This window comes from Lotus japonicus, chromosome 1 (genome assembly GCF_012489685.1).
Source record: "Lotus japonicus ecotype B-129 chromosome 1, LjGifu_v1.2".
Classification (NCBI taxonomy): Eukaryota; Viridiplantae; Streptophyta; class Magnoliopsida; order Fabales; family Fabaceae; genus Lotus; species Lotus japonicus.
Window position 1 is genome coordinate 122,269,092 of NC_080041.1, and position 17,698 is coordinate 122,286,789.

At 35.6% G+C, this 17,698-nt stretch overlaps 3 protein-coding genes across 3 annotated transcripts; all 3 read right to left on the bottom strand.

Annotated features, from left to right (window-relative positions):
• Positions 1-4,963, bottom strand: LOC130730060 (general transcription factor IIH subunit 2). Its single transcript, XM_057581945.1, has 5 exons — positions 4,456-4,963; positions 3,190-3,479; positions 2,159-2,620; positions 1,573-1,948; positions 1-546 (listed from the first exon to the last, which is right to left on the bottom strand). The coding sequence occupies exons 2-5, from the start codon at positions 3,472-3,474 to the stop codon at positions 401-403; spliced, it is 1,269 nt and encodes a 422-aa protein (XP_057437928.1). The 5' UTR covers positions 3,475-3,479; positions 4,456-4,963; the 3' UTR covers positions 1-400.
• A 2,681-nt stretch (positions 4,964-7,644) lies between these two features.
• Positions 7,645-11,982, bottom strand: LOC130730061 (protein ARV 2-like). The gene is made up of 9 exons (XM_057581946.1): positions 11,591-11,982; positions 11,451-11,498; positions 11,261-11,350; positions 10,255-10,300; positions 10,065-10,147; positions 9,870-9,964; positions 8,911-8,977; positions 8,714-8,789; positions 7,645-8,020 (listed from the first exon to the last, which is right to left on the bottom strand). The coding sequence occupies exons 1-9, from the start codon at positions 11,675-11,677 to the stop codon at positions 7,863-7,865; spliced, it is 750 nt and encodes a 249-aa protein (XP_057437929.1). The 5' UTR covers positions 11,678-11,982; the 3' UTR covers positions 7,645-7,862.
• Positions 11,983-14,411: 2,429 nt separating this feature from the next.
• LOC130730062 (protein PSK SIMULATOR 1-like) lies at positions 14,412-17,193 on the bottom strand. The gene is made up of 2 exons (XM_057581947.1): positions 16,909-17,193; positions 14,412-16,125 (listed from the first exon to the last, which is right to left on the bottom strand). The coding sequence occupies exon 2, from the start codon at positions 16,069-16,071 to the stop codon at positions 14,716-14,718; it is 1,356 nt and encodes a 451-aa protein (XP_057437930.1). The 5' UTR covers positions 16,072-16,125; positions 16,909-17,193; the 3' UTR covers positions 14,412-14,715.
• Between the last annotated feature and the right edge of the window lie 505 nt (positions 17,194-17,698).

Here is a 17,698-nt window from a genome sequence, read left to right on the forward strand (position 1 = left end):
TGCTAGCAAGAAAGGTGGTGTCAGCCCATTGATAAAAAAACTGCTGATGGAGATATTCATGCTCAACTTTAACATGGAGTAAAATAAAAGGTATTCTCACATGTGCCTCAACTTCCAGCAAAGAACAAAAGAAGGAAAAGGAAGATAAGAATTTAAAATGATAAGAGAAAAATGTCACCCTTGTATAAATAATATCACTAATGTTTTCCTGCCTGTGAAGCGTTGACTCTCTAAGAACTTGCATCAAGCCCAAATCATTGTGATCATTGATGATAATGTTAGTCAGTCACTTTGCACCAGAACTCATTCATGAGTCAGGTAGGTGGATGTAATATAGCAATGAGAGACAGTATATTAACACCATTTAGATGGCAACTTTTTCAGGGCAGAAGGTATGCAATCATTGGGCAGCAGTTACTGACGTAGAATGCCTGAAACTCTCACAGCCTGGGCAATTATGTAAGCTCTCATGAATGTAGATGTCGCAATCAAGGCAGAATTGTTGTTTGCATTTTGGGCAAGTAACCGAAATTCCAGGCACGTTTCCTGTTCCACAACCAGTCAATGGGGTTGTAGGAAAATAAAGCAAGAACATATTATATATGCTATACTACATATAGGAAAAAACTAATCACATAAAAAATAGATACCCTTAACCCAAAGGAGCCATCTGCCGTATATTCACGGAAATATGACCACAGCCAGTCATTTAAAATCATGTTCCTTCAAAAACTTAAAATTATTTGACAATTGTAATCAGTATGATTGAAGCATACACACCGTAATCCGAATCCACCATTGTCCACATGTTACTTAAGCAGCCATAGTTTTATATTCCTCAAATTTGGGATCAATTGCATAACTTTACCATCAACTCTAGCTTGAAAGTATAGATGCATCATCATCATGATGACAAGAAAGCTAAGGCAATTATGTCTGGCAAAAACTATTCCCTATTATCATGTACGTGATATCACAGTTGATAGACAAGATACTAGCAGTAAGACACTATATGATTAGCATTTTGCATAATAGTTTGATTGCTAATAAAAACCATAGTATGTACTTCATATGTAATGGTACGCCACCACGTTCAAAGTGGTTAACAGGGATGCTAATCACAGATGCGACATTAGCGCCTCTCTTTTTAATGCTTAAGCTTCCCAATGGAAGTTGTATTAAGTTACCAAGACCAAGATATGTATTTACAAAATGAAAGCCCGCCCATCTCTCAAATCTCAATAGGACTATTGCTAATCTCTTTGACTACAGCTAACATAACATCTCAAACAACAACAAAAAACTTAACATAACATCTCAAACGTATAAATATTGATAGGCAATAAGACACTGAAATTAACCCATTTATGATTTTTTATAAGGCTTTAAGGATAAAATCTCAGGGAATAACTTCTGAAATTAGACCATTCACTATTTTTAATAATATTTCAACCTTAAACTAACCCATCTATGTTTGACATAGCATGTTGGTCAACATGATAAAATTGCAAATTGCTAAATCATAAATGTATGAAGGAATTCAACCTTGACAACTTTTCTGCACAAACTTACCCTGACTAAGAAGACTTTGTTGACAACCAAAACAAGTATTGGAGAAACTGTGGCTTGGATCATTTCGAGACGATGGAGAGATTTCATCAAATGGCACTATAGGAAAGAGATGATGATATGACCTTGCCAAATGGGGTGAAGAAATAAGGGTTAATCCACAGACGCGACATTCAGTAGGAAGCTCACAGACACGAACTTTGCATCTTGGACAAGTGTATCCCCCTCCGGTCTTAGCCTCTTCATGACAAGTACAAATTGCAACTGAACCCTCAGCTGCTCTTTGTGGGAAACCCATCTTAATTAAGTTAGCAGTAGCATACTCTGCTATTGCTGGAGGTGGTGGAGCATGCTCTAGAACTAACTCTTTAAAGTGGGACTGCATGGGAAGTAAATATCTGTATCAATGTATAGATTCATAAATTTACAAGCATTTGGAACAAACACATTTAGAGTTGATCAACAATATTCTAAAAGTATATTCAGATTAAGGTTGCATGATTGTAAAAACTCAAATCCCTTTTACAGACACGGATAATTTGAATTTGTACTGCATCTACATGGTTTCAATCATAATCAAAAAACTAACCTCATCTAGTGCAACAGAATAAGTTCCTCCTGTTTCTTGGCAGATATGTTTGCATATAAACATTTCAGCAGCAAGACCAATGACAGAGCACCTTATTTTACTCTTTCTGCATTTCTGGATGGTTTCCATGAGATCACCAGGATCACATGTACTTAGAGCCGAGTATAAGATCAGAACTTCACGATGACCATATGATGGGATTTGATTTAGATAGCCAACAACAAGCTCTAGTGCGTTTTGTAGGGATGCGTCACCTGAGCACTCCAGTTTACCCGTCAAAGCTTTGATGTGGGACTCAGGACTGCCACCAAGATCTGTTAAGCAATGAGCAACCCCATCTTTTATGGTAACCAGGCCAACATGACTAAGTGGATTCTGATCAAAGAACTCCCTGATAAATGTCTCAACCAGTCTCCCTATCACAGCCATCCTACTTGGTCGAAAGTCCGTCTCAGCAGCTGCCTTAACATGATGACAGAAAGAGTTATAAATACAAGGGAAAAAGATTAACAGGATATAGATCAAACTGCAAGATTCAACATTTTTGTAGTCCATATTTATATATTTCTCCCAGTAACTTCATTTCTAATATAAACATTATCTCAATCACAAGATGAATAAGATACTTGTAGTTGTAGGGCCATAAGAAATTCCTAATATCTTTTTCAGGATAAGAACTGTTCAGCATGGAAATACCAGTTTGACATTGATGTGTGCTTCTGAACAATCTAGTTGATTTGAAGTTTTAAGTGCTAATTTATTGAACAAATATGAATGCATTAGTAAAGGAAAAAGATGAAAATCTAAAAAGTAAAGGTTTCTTGGGCCCATGAAAGGAATTACAGATATTGGTAGAAAAGCCATCCGAGAAAACTAAGTCAATTCAACTTTCACAAGTTTATTCATGAAGAGTTTTAACACATACGCCCCATCCTCAATTGGAATCCAAATTTCAAGCAATCAAAGCAAAGCTCCATGTCAAAGGGAACTCAGAAGCAACCACAGAAACCCTAAAGTAATCAATCAAATACCTTGGACAGGTCTACAACAATGTAAAGGTATCGTATAAGACCCTTCTGAATTCGTGCAGTAGCTGCCTTGGATGCAAGGGCACGAAGGCGCCTGCGATACTGGGCATGGTGAATGGCTGTATTATCTATGGGGCGAAGAAGTCCAGATTCATCCTCTTGCAAAGACTCCCATGATCTATCTTCAGCATAAGTTCTCTCCCAGGCTTCAAGGCCTCCACCATTAGCTTCATCTTCATCATCATCTTCTACTTCTCCATTAAGTGGTCTTCCAGAAATATTATTCATAATTTCTACACCAAAAAATAATACAGTTAGTGAACCAAGGGCAGCAATGATAAATCATGGAACACACTGAAATATCAGGACTTGAAAGAGACCTTTTGGTGCAATGACACGTACAGAAATGAACCATTCACACACAACAAAAGGAGCTAGGAAAGCAACAGAATGATTGGCACAGAATGTTTAATCCATACATAGAAGGCATGTGATAAATATTCCATTGTAGTTGTCAGTGAAATACTTAATCCACATTCCACACACACGTTAGCAATGATATAAGACCCTCTTTCGAGTCATCTTTCTTTCATTCAGTTAGCATCGCACGACATACAAGACATTTATACTTGAAAAACACAGTAATATTTGAACCATGTACAATACAACCTTTACTCCACACATATTATGCTTTTAAGAATTATTATGAATTTGGAAGTCCCTCACAAGGAGTAAACTCCATTATGATAATAGGTGTGACAAATATGCTCCTGAAAGTCTAGAATCAGAAGATGCCCCGGATGGAGGTGCAAAAAGAAATCTCATAAGAAATGAGGGTTTCTCTACAGGCGTGTACAACTTCATTGATTGGCCAATCTTGTGACCACAACAGAATGAGTCAAGCGCGCGCTAGGATCATGATTGCTCAACTTACAAAATGGTCATTGAATCAAGCAATATTGTGCTTCAATTTGTGATTTCAACAATATAGAGCATTAGTAAGTAAATAAATAATAAATAAATAACTACTACTACTACTAGTTGAATTGCTAAGCTCTAAGAGAACCAACATATAGACTCATTGCTCATATTTATACTAATACTAACATAAAGATTTAAACATGAATCATTTCTCACTTGCCCAGATACACACCCAAACATGATGATAGCACATTACCCACCAATAATAAGAAAACAGAGAACAAATGGAATTCAAATACACACACAGAAATTTCAATTAATCATAGTGCATAAACCAAAACCACATACGAATCTGGGGATTTGCTTGAAGAAGTGAACACGGTGAAGCCCAGACACGTGCAAAGGCGATGAGAGGAGTGTGGAGCACGTGACTTCGTCCACCGAACAGCGGTTCTGGCACAGAGGAGTAGAGGGACGAGATGCAGTGCAGAGAAGACACTGGGTGGGAGGTTAGGGCACCAAGGTTTTAGAATGGCTTGTCTAAATTAATCTTGATTCATCAGGATAACTTAACCCATCCTAGTGAACCAATAGAATTATCGATAAAAGTAAATAAATAAAGGGTAAAATATGTTTTCCGTCCCTAGACTTTTAGCGAGTGCTGGTTTCCGTCCCTCGCCGGAGTAAAAGCCGACTTTAACCCTTGAACATAAGGAAAATAGCTGGTTTTCGTCCCCGCCGGAGTGGTGGCGCTGACCACCGTCTCCACATGTATCGGCCATCCTTCGTGGCACATCCACATCAGTTAATGAGGTCTAATTGGATTTTTATTTTTTTTAATTCCACATTAAATTAACTAATTATTAAATTATGAAAAATATTAAATAAAAATAACAAAATAATTATAACATAAAACCCTTCAACATCTTAAAATAAAATCTTCATTTCAACGCTTAACATCTTCCTAATCTTCATAACCACCATCAACATCTTCATCACCCATCACCATCAGCATCTTCCCCCACCATCAACATCTACCTCATCCATCATCATCAACATCTTCATCTTTAACAACACACCAAATCCCTAACCTCAGTTTATTTCCCTTTCAGATCTGAATGCCAACATACAAGAAGTTTGGGAGATGATGATTGGTTTCTGTAAAAAGGAAGGAACTTTAGTTGGATTTGGGTTTCGAATCTGGGTAAAGGTGGTGCCGATCTGATGGTATATGAGCAGTGGTGGTGGTTGCGTTTTGGGCGGTGGTGGTTGCGTTTTTTAGCGGTGGGGGCTCGGTTTCTGGTGGAGGGCGGTGGTTGTTGGTTCTAGGTGGGGGGTGTTACAGCAGGGCTTATGGTTCATCTTCTTCTCCTCTTCTTCTTCTCCAATTACCCATCATCAAGATCTGATTTTTGATTTTTCGTCTCTTCTTCCCCTTTTGCTGGATTCTGGGATTTTTGGGTTTCATAACTTTTGTCTGGGTTAGGGATTGGGGTTGCTATTGGGTGAGGATTGGGGTTTTGGGGAATAAGGGGTGGGGGTTGCGGTGCACGTTGGGGTTGGGTGGTAATTTTGGGTTGTTCCATCATACATGATATAGATAGTGTTTTTTGGGTTTTTGGGTGTTATGGGTTAAGGTTGTTTTTTAGTTTTGTGATTTTGGGTTGATGGTTTTCAATTTCTGGAAGGGAAAAGGATTAGGGCTGGGGTTGGGGTGACGGAGAGTGTGGGAGATGGGGGGTGGTGGGAAGAAGAAGAATAAAAAAGAAGAAGAAGAAGAAGAAGAAGAAAGAAGATGAGATGCAGACGAGGTTGAAGAGGAAGAGATAAAAAATTTGAACAATTTTTATGTAAAAGTTCATCATTACAAAAAACAATAAGATTAAATAATTTAAGAATTAGATTAGATAAGATTTAGTTATCGTTATTACTTATTAGTGATTTGAGATTAAGAAAAAAAAAAAAGAAAAAAAAATCCAGCTATGTTCATTAACTGATGTGGCAATGCCACATAGGCTTCTCGTGACATGTGGCCACGGTGGTCAGCGCCACCACTCCAGCAGGGATGAAAACCAGCTATTTTCCTTATGTTCAAGGGCTAAAGTCAGCTTTTACTCCGGCGAGGGACGGAAACCAGCACTCGCTAAAAGTCTAGGGACGGAAAACATATTTAACCCATAAATAAATTATGAAATTTTTAATTTACTTATTTTAAATATAGGATGAAGTTATATTACTCTCAAGAGCGATTTAAACAAAATTTTAAAAAGAGGTTTGAGTTTGAGTTATAGTTATATCTTTGTTAACTTTTGAGGAGTTCAGATAATTTTTCGATGTAACAAAAAATTGAGGAGTTTAGGTTATTTTGTATCACTTGTAAAAGGTTAAAATGTAGTTTAAAAGTGTTTACTTGTGGTTATGAGCTTATTGCGCAGAAGTTACATATACTTTCAAGTTTCACTAGGGCTAAAACACTTTCACGATTTAGATGTTCTAAGGATAAATGGCAGTAAAGGCAGATACAATTTCATTCTAATAATAATGACTTTTCTCTCATACAGGGTCCAAGTTAAAAAAAAAAAAATCATTGAGGGGGGAGATCACCCCTATTGATGAAGTGTAATTCTATCTCTAGACGCCTCAAGGAGTTCTCACACTAACACTTTGTTTGTTAGGAGAGAGTTAGAAGAGAGAGAGATGCAAGAGAGAGATAGGAGAGAGATGAGGTAAGTTACCTTGTTTGGTGGGAGAGAAGAGAGAGGGAGGGGGGGGCTGCAGAGGTGGAACCCAGCCCTTTTTTGGGTCTCTCCAATTTGAAGAGAAGAGGAACAGGGCTGTGTTTTTTAATTTTTTTTTCTGCATGTGGCCTATTTAGTGGCGGTTTTTAACCGCCACTATCTTACTTTTTTTTTATAAAAATATTATTTTAATCAAAAGTTAATTTTTTCTCTCTCTTCCACCTCATTATTTCTCATCTTTCTCTACTTTATTTCTATCATACCAAACAACCTCTTAAATCTACTCTACTTCTCACCTATTTCTCTCTACTCAAACTCTCTCTTCTCTACTCTCTTCTCTATTTCTCTCTACCCTACCAAATATAGTGTAATAGTTACCCTCTTTTGCGTTTCTTTAATAGCTCGCGTATAAGTCATGCAAACACTTTCTTTTTCATAGCTTTCCACTCCACTACATTTATCTTGATACAAAGATCATATGCTTTTTTCAAATCAATAAAATACCATATGCAATTTTTTTTTACTGAAGTACCTTTTTATTAGCTTCGTAGAAGCCCGAGGTAGAATATTTTAGGCATTCGAACATAAAATCAAAATGATTTTCTATCATCCTAGTCTCTTCTCTTAGTCTATACTCAATGATCTTTTTCCACAATTGTATAATGACGCATAAGTTTTATCCCTCTTACATTTTTCTTTTTGCATTTCATTGCCATTACAAGTAAAATGTTGCTTCTGATAACACGCTGAATGTCTGGACAAAATAGCTAAAAAGTGTCGAAAAAAAAATGAATGAATACAAGTGTTATGCTATGCAGTTCAATTTAAAATCATAATCTGGATACAAACAGGCATCATAAAAAGAATGCCAATGAACACTAATAATTTGAGCTTCATATCAAATTTAAGAAAGAAAATAAAAAATGTGAAGGATCATATATACAGTTCAGAAACGCCATTGCCATCCGCCACACAACTCTGCTACTAACAATTCGCATGACAAAATCAAAAGCTAAATCAAGAAGGCTTTAAAGACAATGAGGAGGGCATATGACTCCATCCTTGAATTAATTCCCCCAACAACATGAGCTCCGGTACACAAGTGACCAAAAACTTTGTAGCATATGCGCAGAGGCAGGTACAAACACATCGGCTCATCGTTGATTCAGTCATCACTAGTTGACAAGAAACGTTAGTCAGAGTCGAATGGTAAGCATGGTGGTCATAATTTAAATACAATAATTCATCCAAGACCAAGAGACAATCTTTCATAAGAGTGCCAAAATGCAGCTAAGCATGTTAGCACTTTTTATCCAAATGAAAATATAAGCAAATATGGTTTTGATCATGTAGACATACATTCAGATCATAGATATAGGAAAAGAAACTATGTTTATTTGCATAATAAAAGCTATATTTATACTACTAGGTGAAATCAATCGACTGAAACAATAGTTGGATTGACAGAATGACAGTAATATAAACACGATACAACCATTACGTGTTAGATGAAACACTACAATAGTTTAATTTCATTTTTATTCCCTTCAGTAATGACACACCCACACATTGCAGCGCATGTTAGTTCAATAAAATATTATGACTATTCAAACTAAACCACAAATAACACCCTACCATTTATGTGCATTGTGGAATAACCTCCACAGGAAAAATGGCTTATAGTCTTAAACAAAGTTGGAGATGGAATATACGGCATTGCAGGATAATACATAAAACATAATAATGAAATTTCTGTGAATCCCAAAACTGATAATGCCAAATTATGGTGAAGCATCAGAAGAGTTGTGCTCCCAGTTTAGGTAAGTATAATTACAGGTTTTTCCAAGGATTCAATGTCAATCACTAACCTTTTAATGCCACTGCATTAGACGATAAACAAAATAATTCAATGATGAAGATCGCAGATGATGGAAACTCCCAGACCTACAGGATACATACTTGAACATTAAAGAGACATGTTGCTGTTAACAAACACATCATAGTCAAGAAGTGGTCAACAAAAAACTGAAAGAACCAACTTGGATTGCTTCATTGCAAACATTACCATCATGGCAACAAGAAAGATCTTGAAATAACATGAAATCATAAGTACAAGCAAAAGGTCATTGCACCTGCATAGATGAATACATTTGAGTTGAAGTAATCTTGATGGCCTATAAACCCGAAATTGATATGGATAAAAGTATAAAAAACTTAATAATGCTTTCATAATATTAAAATTGGCGGCAATAATTTCTATGTCAATTCCTATTTGGCTACTTGCCTACTTGTGCATCTGAACTACATCAGTTGATCGAATTGAAATTCTCATATAAACCATAAGTCCATAACTTATAATATACAATTTATTCACAACTTAAACAGTATAGCCATAACTCATATTCATGATAGACAAGACTCGAGAAACTATTCTCCACATCTCCTATTCTATACTTCAAACCAAAAAGAAAAACTATAGAATTCAATGGTGATAGATTCATGAGATTCCTAACGGACAATTTATTAATCATTCTTCAAAAGGATAAAATAACAAACGTATTGTTCCTGTTTTCTGCAAAATTAAATGGATATTAAGTAACTGTTCCTCCTTCATTTCAAGTATGTGCTAGGTATCCAAATCAGTAACAGAATTAAGATGTATGACTGGATTATTCATGTCAGATCCTGATAGAAACCAGAATGGCAGAATCAGTAAGAGAGTTTACAGCAAGAAATGATAATAGGCAAATTGAAGAGTGACTATACTCTCTGAATACGCACTCCCTCACATGCTTATAGTCATTACTCGTTCTACTTCTCATGCATAACAGACCCACGGGTCCCACAGATCCCTCCCACTGCCACCACAGCAGGAAATTAATTAATCCTCTCCCTCGTCACTCTTGAAGGAATGATTCAGTGCACTGCATCTTTCTTCTGTCTTACATAGACCGGTAATTTTGGGCCTGGAGGTTGGGCCCGTAAAAGTTTGAGATATGGAAAATACATCAGAAGTATATATACCTGGAGATGCTGATTGATGTGTGGAGAAACATCTTGATCATGAAGAAGAAAGCTAAGATAAACATAAAGTTTCCGAAGAAGACATCTATCAAAATCTGCCAGTTAACCATAAAACACTAATCTAAATTAGCATGGAAATTCAATCCAAAGTTATTAGAAGAAATGGGTGATTTTAATAATTGCAGTTATCTGAACCTTGCACCATATTGAAATCAACGAAGAGAAGCTCATTGATGAACTCATTTTTCCCTTGCTGTTTTCCAAGATCAAACATTTGTCTTCAACAAACTGTAAGGCCCTCATATGGTTTTGTAAAGTAAAAGCTAGAATATAATACTTTATGTTCCTATATTACCAAGAATAAAATCCTCATAAGAATGGATACAAGCATCAAAAAGAAGAAAAGTGATAGCTGATTTCCAGAGTAGTCCCTGCAAAATTACAAAAGAGTATGAATCACTTGCTAGTATTGGAAAAGGTGACTGATGAAACCAATATGAAGTACAAGTAAAACATCAGGTAGATAAATTGGAACTCTTATTCTGAGCACTATGTATGCCTTGTGTTAAAATGAATTTTATTAGCAAGTGATGTATTCTTGAATTTCTTTTGTGAATAGTTGTTTACAAAATGCATTCTCTCTCAAACAACAATGCATATTATTCAAGAAAGTACTACTAAAGAAACACGAAAGGATCTTCAACTATGCTTCTATTGGGATGACAGAAAACTAGTTAAGGACATTTTTTTGTCAAAGTCAAGAAACTGTATACATATATGACAACACATGCCAAGATTGAGGACATGTTTAACCTTTCTTATAACATTTTGGACTTCTCAAAAGTATTAACATATTTGAGATTCTAATTATCCATTTTGAAATTCAAATGCTTTGTCATTACCAGACATATAATAGCTGCCCATTACCATCAAATAGCACTACTGTCAGAATTCAGAAATAATGGTAACTGAAGATAATGAGATTCCTAATTATTTTTAGAAGGAATTTCATCATTACAGTAAGGACTTCAGGTTGCGGACGAAAATGAAGATTCACGTTTTCTTATAACATTTTGAACTTCTCAAAAGTATCAACTTAACATTTTTGAGAATCTAATTATCCAGTTCAAAATTCCAAATGCTACCAGACATGTAGCAGCTCTCATTACCGTCAAATAAAACAACACAGCTGTCAGCAATGATGCTAACTAAAACTAATGAGATTCCTAATTGTTTTAGAAGGAATATCATCATTGCAGCAATCAAAACTATAGAAGACAATTTGGGATTGATTGAACACACATAAATAAGAACTAAAGAAAACTAGACTCACACAATAAAGTGATTTTATACAATATGAATGTGAGGGTGAGTTATGGAGAAACTCATACCTGAAACTTCAAGGTTTCTTGATTGATGACATTGTAAAGGAGATGTCTATAGGCCTTGGGCTTATGAAGCAATAAATCTATCACAAGAATCTACAAAAGGGAAGTTGAAAAACATAATCTCAGAATAAATAAAAAAACACAAAAGATTTCAGCTTTTAAACCATAAGCATAAAGGGTAACTAGACACCACCATGATTTCACATTCTATGTATTCATCTGCCACAGCCTTGCAATTCTCCTACAGTCAAAAGATTCTGAAAAATCAATTCACAATTTGTTGAACAATTTCAGAAAAAATGGAAAGAGTGATCATGATTCATGTGAGCTTACGCATTTCAACAAGCGAATGTTGCCTGGTGAATACTGAATGTAAAGTGTTTTGATGGGAAACCCGCACTGAATGCATGTGTAACCCATTATTGGTAATGGAATTGCAATCCGGAAAAAACCAAGCTTTTGTTCAGAATTGCAGTTTGTTAGTTGTCAGCAATGGCCAATGGCATTTCATGAACCTGGAGAACTTTGAATTACTACTACAAACAGAGAGAAAAGCAGCTCAATTTTGAATGGTGAATAAGAAACTGGACATGGAAATTGAGAAATTGAGGTCTAGGGTTAATGGGTGATTTGGTCTGTAATAGCTTTCTTGGGAAGAAGAAGATGAAATGGGGATTTTTTTTTTGATGTACAAACTGTTGTGGGCTTTGCTATTGGGACTTTTTTTTCTTCATGAAGCTAGGACAGAATGGAACACAAAAGAATAGAATTAAAATAAATTTTTATTGATTGGACATTTTATGATGCAATATATTAATTTATCACTACATTTTTGAATAGTGGAGGAAATGAAAACACACTATAAGTTTTTTATTCCTATATTACATCTATTATAAAATTATCAATTTTTGCATGAAATGAAGACACATCTCAAGCAGTGCAAGTTTATATGTGAATGTGAGCAAAGTAACTCTTTGATTTTATTTTACTTTTAATCCAACCTTGGAAATATAACATCTTGTCCCAAATATTCTTTGGTGGCGTTTGGTAATGAAACATGGTAGAATATAATAAAACATGATAATAATGTTATGTGTATTGTATTTAGTAATTTCACATGATTAAATGAGAGGTGTGTTAATGTTACAAACACAAAAGACACCTCTCATTTGGTGCAATCTATATATTTATATAAAGCACACTTGAGTTTTAGCATTAAATAATAAGTAAAACTCAAGTGTTGCATTGTTTTTTTTTTTTTTTTTTTGCTTCTTCGGAAGATTACAAGAAACCTAAGGCACCACTAACTAACAATCTAACAAATCCCTAAGGATCATGGTCTCGAGATCGTGGAATGGTTTATCCCAGATTTTGAATCCCTGGCTAGAGCTCCTGGAAGCAAATCGGGCCATGCAATCCGCAACACTATTACACTCACGAGGAATCTTCCTGATCTCCACCTCCCAGTCACGGTCTCTCCAATGAGCTACCTCCATGGCTAACGGAATCAGTTGGAAGTTGTTGGGATCCCCAATGAGCTGCAAAGCGTTGGCACAATCACTCTCACAAACAACTTTCCTGTAGCCTAAGTTCTAGGCCATCTCCAACCCGAGACGAAGTGCATGTAACTCAGTGAAAACTGCACTGCCACCTTCCTCAGCCCACGTGAAACCTTGGACCCAGAGGCCTGAATGGTCACGAAGCAGACCCCCAGTCCCCATGCGATCCGCCTCCTCCAAGTAGCTCCCATCTACATTAAGCTTGAGCCAATCTGGATTAGGGGGAGACCATCTCATGCTAAGTAACCCAGCAGTATCCCCCGGAACCCAGTCATGAAGCACTTGTTTTATCTCATCATGGTCATGGCATAATCTCCTCCAAGCCTCGTCAATTGTCCAGGGACTCTCTTCCAAGCACATGTTATTCCTCCATTTCCACACGCTCCAAACTCCTGCTAGGAAGGCCGTAGCATAAGGACCTCTAGCTAACGAAGACACCCAGGCTTCCAAATTAGCGCTCGTAAAGTGTCTCCAAGAAGTCGCACCCATCCTCAGCCAAAGCTCGCCGGAATGGGGGCAATCTCTCATGGTTATCGGTTGTGAGAAAACATTCGCAAACCAAATAATTTGAAAGGCTATTTTAGGCTATTTTTTTTGTCAAAAGACTATTTAAGTTATCACTTATTATAATTCAAAAATTTAATATTAATTTATTCTTCTTGGTCTTGACATGTTACAACAAATGACTTTCTGGGTAAAAAGTATAAAAAATGATATTAAAACTTATTTCATGACATTAAACACTTATTACTTAGAGTTTAATGGATATGCACTGACAGTGTAAAATAGTTTTACACAGACATCCAATTGAATTCCACCAAATCAGAAAATATATTATTCTTTTAATTAAAATTAAAGTCAAATGTAATTATCTCTCCTATGTGGCATGTTTTGATTGGATGACTGTGTAAAACTATTTTACACTGTCAGTGCATATCCATTAAACTCTATTACTTAACATTTTTTACGTAATTTAAATATTTCAAATTAACTTAATAATTTTTCGTATTATTAAATAAATAAAAAATTTAATTGTTAAAATTATTTCTATGCTAATAATTAAATTTGAGTAATATTAATTATTTATACAAAAATAACTATAATAACATATATTGAAATGTCTTAACACAATTTTTTATATTTTTATATAATTAAAACATATTTTATTTTTTGTTTAGTTAAACTATAATAATTTTTATATAATGTTAAAAAAATTTATAAGTAAACTCGTGTAACGCACGGGTATAATATCAAGTTAATAAGTACTCCCTCCGGTCCTATTTATAAGCATGAAAGAGAAGAAAAATCTTGGTCCTTTTTATAAGAACCAAATGAAAGTTTGAGCTATATTAATTAATTTTTTCCAATGATGCCCTTATTAATTCTAACTTGTAAAATGTGTCTCATTAATTATTCTCTCTCTTTTTCACTTTCCAACACTAATAACAAAGGGCAATTTTGGAAGTTCATTTTAATTTAAGACAAATTTAATGCATTTTATCTAGTTTAACTACATTTCTTAAACTATGTGAATTTTTTTTTTGTTGCTTATAAATAGGACCGGAGGGAGTATTACTTATCTCATTAGAGGACAATAAAACTCGTATTTAACTTACTGTGATTGAATCTTAAGGGTTTAACTCCAAAACAGGACTAACAAGGATATCAAAACTCTTTAAAGAGAAAAGGTGGAAAGAAGGCCAACACTGCAAAAAAGAGACCAGCCATCCAAGTTCTAGCAGCTTGGAACTAATCAAAGAAAACTAACTACAAATGTTCCAAAAAATTCTCACCAAGAAAGCATTCAGATACTAAATTTCTAAAATACTGAGCATATAGATAATTTTCCCATAACTACCATTTCATTCACGTTGGTTGATCTGAAGGAGACCGGTGTTTCTACAATTCCTCATCCCAGTTTATGGAACTACACTCCTTGGCCAGGTCCTTAAGAGAACTTGTGTATCCATTCAGATTAGGATATTCATTGTCTACCTTAAAGCTGCCACACTCTGCCAGAGCTTTTGCATTGAGCTCCCTACCATATTTACAGACATAGTTCAGACACACAAGAAGCTCCGTGATTACTTTTTCTGTCTTTTCTTGGTCTGCAAAGTAAAGGGTCTGCACCAGCAACACGTTCCTCTGGGAAACAAATATCTGCTGGTTGAAACTCTTCTCAGAGTGCCAGCTTATCATGTGATGAGCAAGTGGTGCCAACCATTCCAATATGCCTGACAGTTCTTGAGTCCATTCTTCTAGACTTGGGTCATAGAGTGATGAAGAGGCCATGGTCTTGGTACATGGCTTCAACTTGGCCTTAAGGGAAGCTCTCAAGCATCTTGGTAACATGTTGTACAGGTCTTCCCTTGCCTCAAGACTGATCGAGTGCGGAGAAGCTGACAGCTTCTCAATCACTATGATGATATTTGCATAGTGCAGTGCTAAAGCAGCAGCACCAAGGGTTTTCGGTGGAAGTATATTTTGTAGTGGGTGGGATAAAGATTGCAATAATGCAGAAATCGATTGACTTCTGTAAGTTAAATCTGAATTTAAGACACTTCCACCAAGATGTACCATCTCGTGAATTCCGAATACATGGTTAATCTTTCGGTATATTGTGAATAACGATCTTGCTAAAAGATTTATTGTGTAATCATATGTCCTGGTCCACAGAGAAATATTCTTCAAGCGCTTCACCTCTTGTCTCTTCCATCTATAGATCTTCTGATACGCAATTGATTTTAACACACCTGACTCACCATTATCCGTCAATCTTATAGGATTTTGCTCCACTAACGCTTCAAACAGACTTCCATTACTTGATATAAATCCTTCCATCTTTTTAATATTTTTCTCCATCACCTCGCCATGGAATTCCCACCCATATTGATCATCACCCATAGTGATAAATTTTTTAAAGGCCTTCTCAAAACCTTTCAAAATCGGATCGCTGCATTTCTTCCCATGCCAAGCCACAGAGTCAGCCACATGTGCCAAATTCTCATGTAACTCTGCACAGATCAAACGGTTAATGAAATACTCATCACCAGAAACAAGCTTTCTTATGCCAAATGAATTGGTGATCTCCTTTCTCAATTTAAAAATCTGTTTATCACTCAATGATTGCCATAAATTAACCACCTTCAACATCAAGCTTCCTATTTCAAATGAGGATATTGAAATTCTCGGGGAATCAGCACCAAACTTCTGAGGAATCCTCCACAGTCTGTGGAACCATGATTCTGCAACCATTGCTTATGAACAGCAAAAGACTACGCTCTTTAAGACAAGTCCTTCATCATAGCTCTGTAATACCCAGCAAATAAACATGAAAAGATTGTTAAGATGGTTGTTAAATATATCATATAGATTTCAGATGAATTTCAACCTTATCAAATGTTTTCAGATGGTCAATGTAAATATCTAAGGATAATTCAGAAACAATATACACACTACTTGCATGAACTGATGAAAGGAAACGAAATATGCTTTCAAATGCTCTAGATGTTCTTAATTATGAGTTCAAATTTTAGTTGAAAAGAGTCCATAGACAAAAACATTATGTTATAGAAGGCTTAGTTTTATAAATCAAACAAGAAAGGAAATATTCTTTGTTTTACATGCTTTTCCTACGCATACAACTCTAACAGATGTATTAATTCCTAGAAAGAATGTTCATAGTTATAAATTATATTCCCCCTTGTTACTCTTTTTGGATTGTGTCCTAGGCTTTCTACTTTCTGATGCATAGAAATGCTTAGTTGAGAAGCAACAAGGGAATAATAGTATTTGTTTCTGGTAACTATTGCTGAAGAATAAATAATTAACAAAGAAAGAAAGCTACATGGCATAAACCCAAAAATGAGTTCTATTACTTATTGGCTTATAAAAAAATGTACACTCATGTTGCCAACGAACATGCTTTAAATCACTTCATCAACCTGTTTGCTCATGTGGGCAAGCAAATTTACCAGTCAAAGCTAAAATCTTAACAGAATGAAATGATTGTGGCAACCCAAAAAAAAAAAAAACCCAAACAGTAGAACATGGTGATGAAGTACAGCTGAATGGAAGAACAGAGAAACTCACCGATCAGAAAAGGCAGAAGCAGCTGAAGAATGTAATAAAAGGTTGGAGCAACGAACATATAATAGTGGAAGATGAGGAAAATGTGAAGGAAAGAGAAAAGAGAGAAGCTGCAGAGAAACACAAGCAAAAAAAAAAAACGAGTGAAACCAAGTACCAACGACATCCAAACGGGTGAAGACCGAAGACTCCAACTCCTAGCATCCTCCGCATTTTCGCTGGGGTTTCCTTTTTTTCTAAATTTTTTTTTGCTTAAATATGATTTAGGTCCCTAAAATCGTAAAGATAATCAAATTAAGTATTTTGCTCAATGTTGACAACGATCCAATAATGAGTCTAGTTAAGAAGGTATTTTTTTTTTTGATAAGCAATGAAAAATATATTGAAAGAAAGTACAAGTGGTACTTCAATCCCAATACATAAAGAGGAAGAAAAGGAGAAAACTAGCAAAGTGTAGAGATAATAAAATAGTGCCTACAAAGCCTCAAGTCACACACACAAAAACTCACCCCTACAACTACATGGAAAAGATCAAAGAAAATAGCCTCATTAAAACCTTACTAGGAAAAACCCCCTTGGAAAAACCTAGTGAAGGAAAAAGAGTACTATTTTCTAAGATCAAAGGGAATTCCATGAAGAGCAAATACAAGAAACCCACCCAAAACAAGAGCACCAAGACCAAGCTGTGGACAAGGATAACCAACATAGATACTCGAAAAAGTCAAAACTCCAGCACCTAAGGAAAATTCCTTCATAAATCAACACAGCACCCCATCCACCTCCTCAATCAAAA

Excerpts from the sequence above, each read along its gene's own strand:
- LOC130730060 (XM_057581945.1), bottom strand. The coding sequence starts at position 3,474 with ATGAATAATATTTCTGGAAGACCACTTAATGGAGAAGTAGAAGATGAT. Across the intron at positions 1,949-2,158 it reads ATTCTGTTGCACTAGATGAG|TCCCACTTTAAAGAGTTAGT; the intron begins GTTAGTTTTTTG and ends CTTCCCATGCAG. Across the intron at positions 547-1,572 it reads ACAAAGTCTTCTTAGTCAGG|GAAACGTGCCTGGAATTTCG; the intron begins GTAAGTTTGTGC and ends GTTGTGGAACAG.
- LOC130730061 (XM_057581946.1), bottom strand. The coding sequence starts at position 11,677 with ATGGGTTACACATGCATTCAGTGCGGGTTTCCCATCAAAACACTTTAC. Across the intron at positions 8,978-9,869 it reads ACATCAATCAGCATCTCCAG|GTGCAATGACCTTTTGCTTG; the intron begins GTATATATACTT and ends TCATCTATGCAG. Across the intron at positions 8,021-8,713 it reads TAATGCAGTGGCATTAAAAG|TGATGACTGAATCAACGATG; the intron begins GTTAGTGATTGA and ends CTTGTCAACTAG.
- LOC130730062 (XM_057581947.1), bottom strand. The coding sequence starts at position 16,071 with ATGGTTGCAGAATCATGGTTCCACAGACTGTGGAGGATTCCTCAGAAG.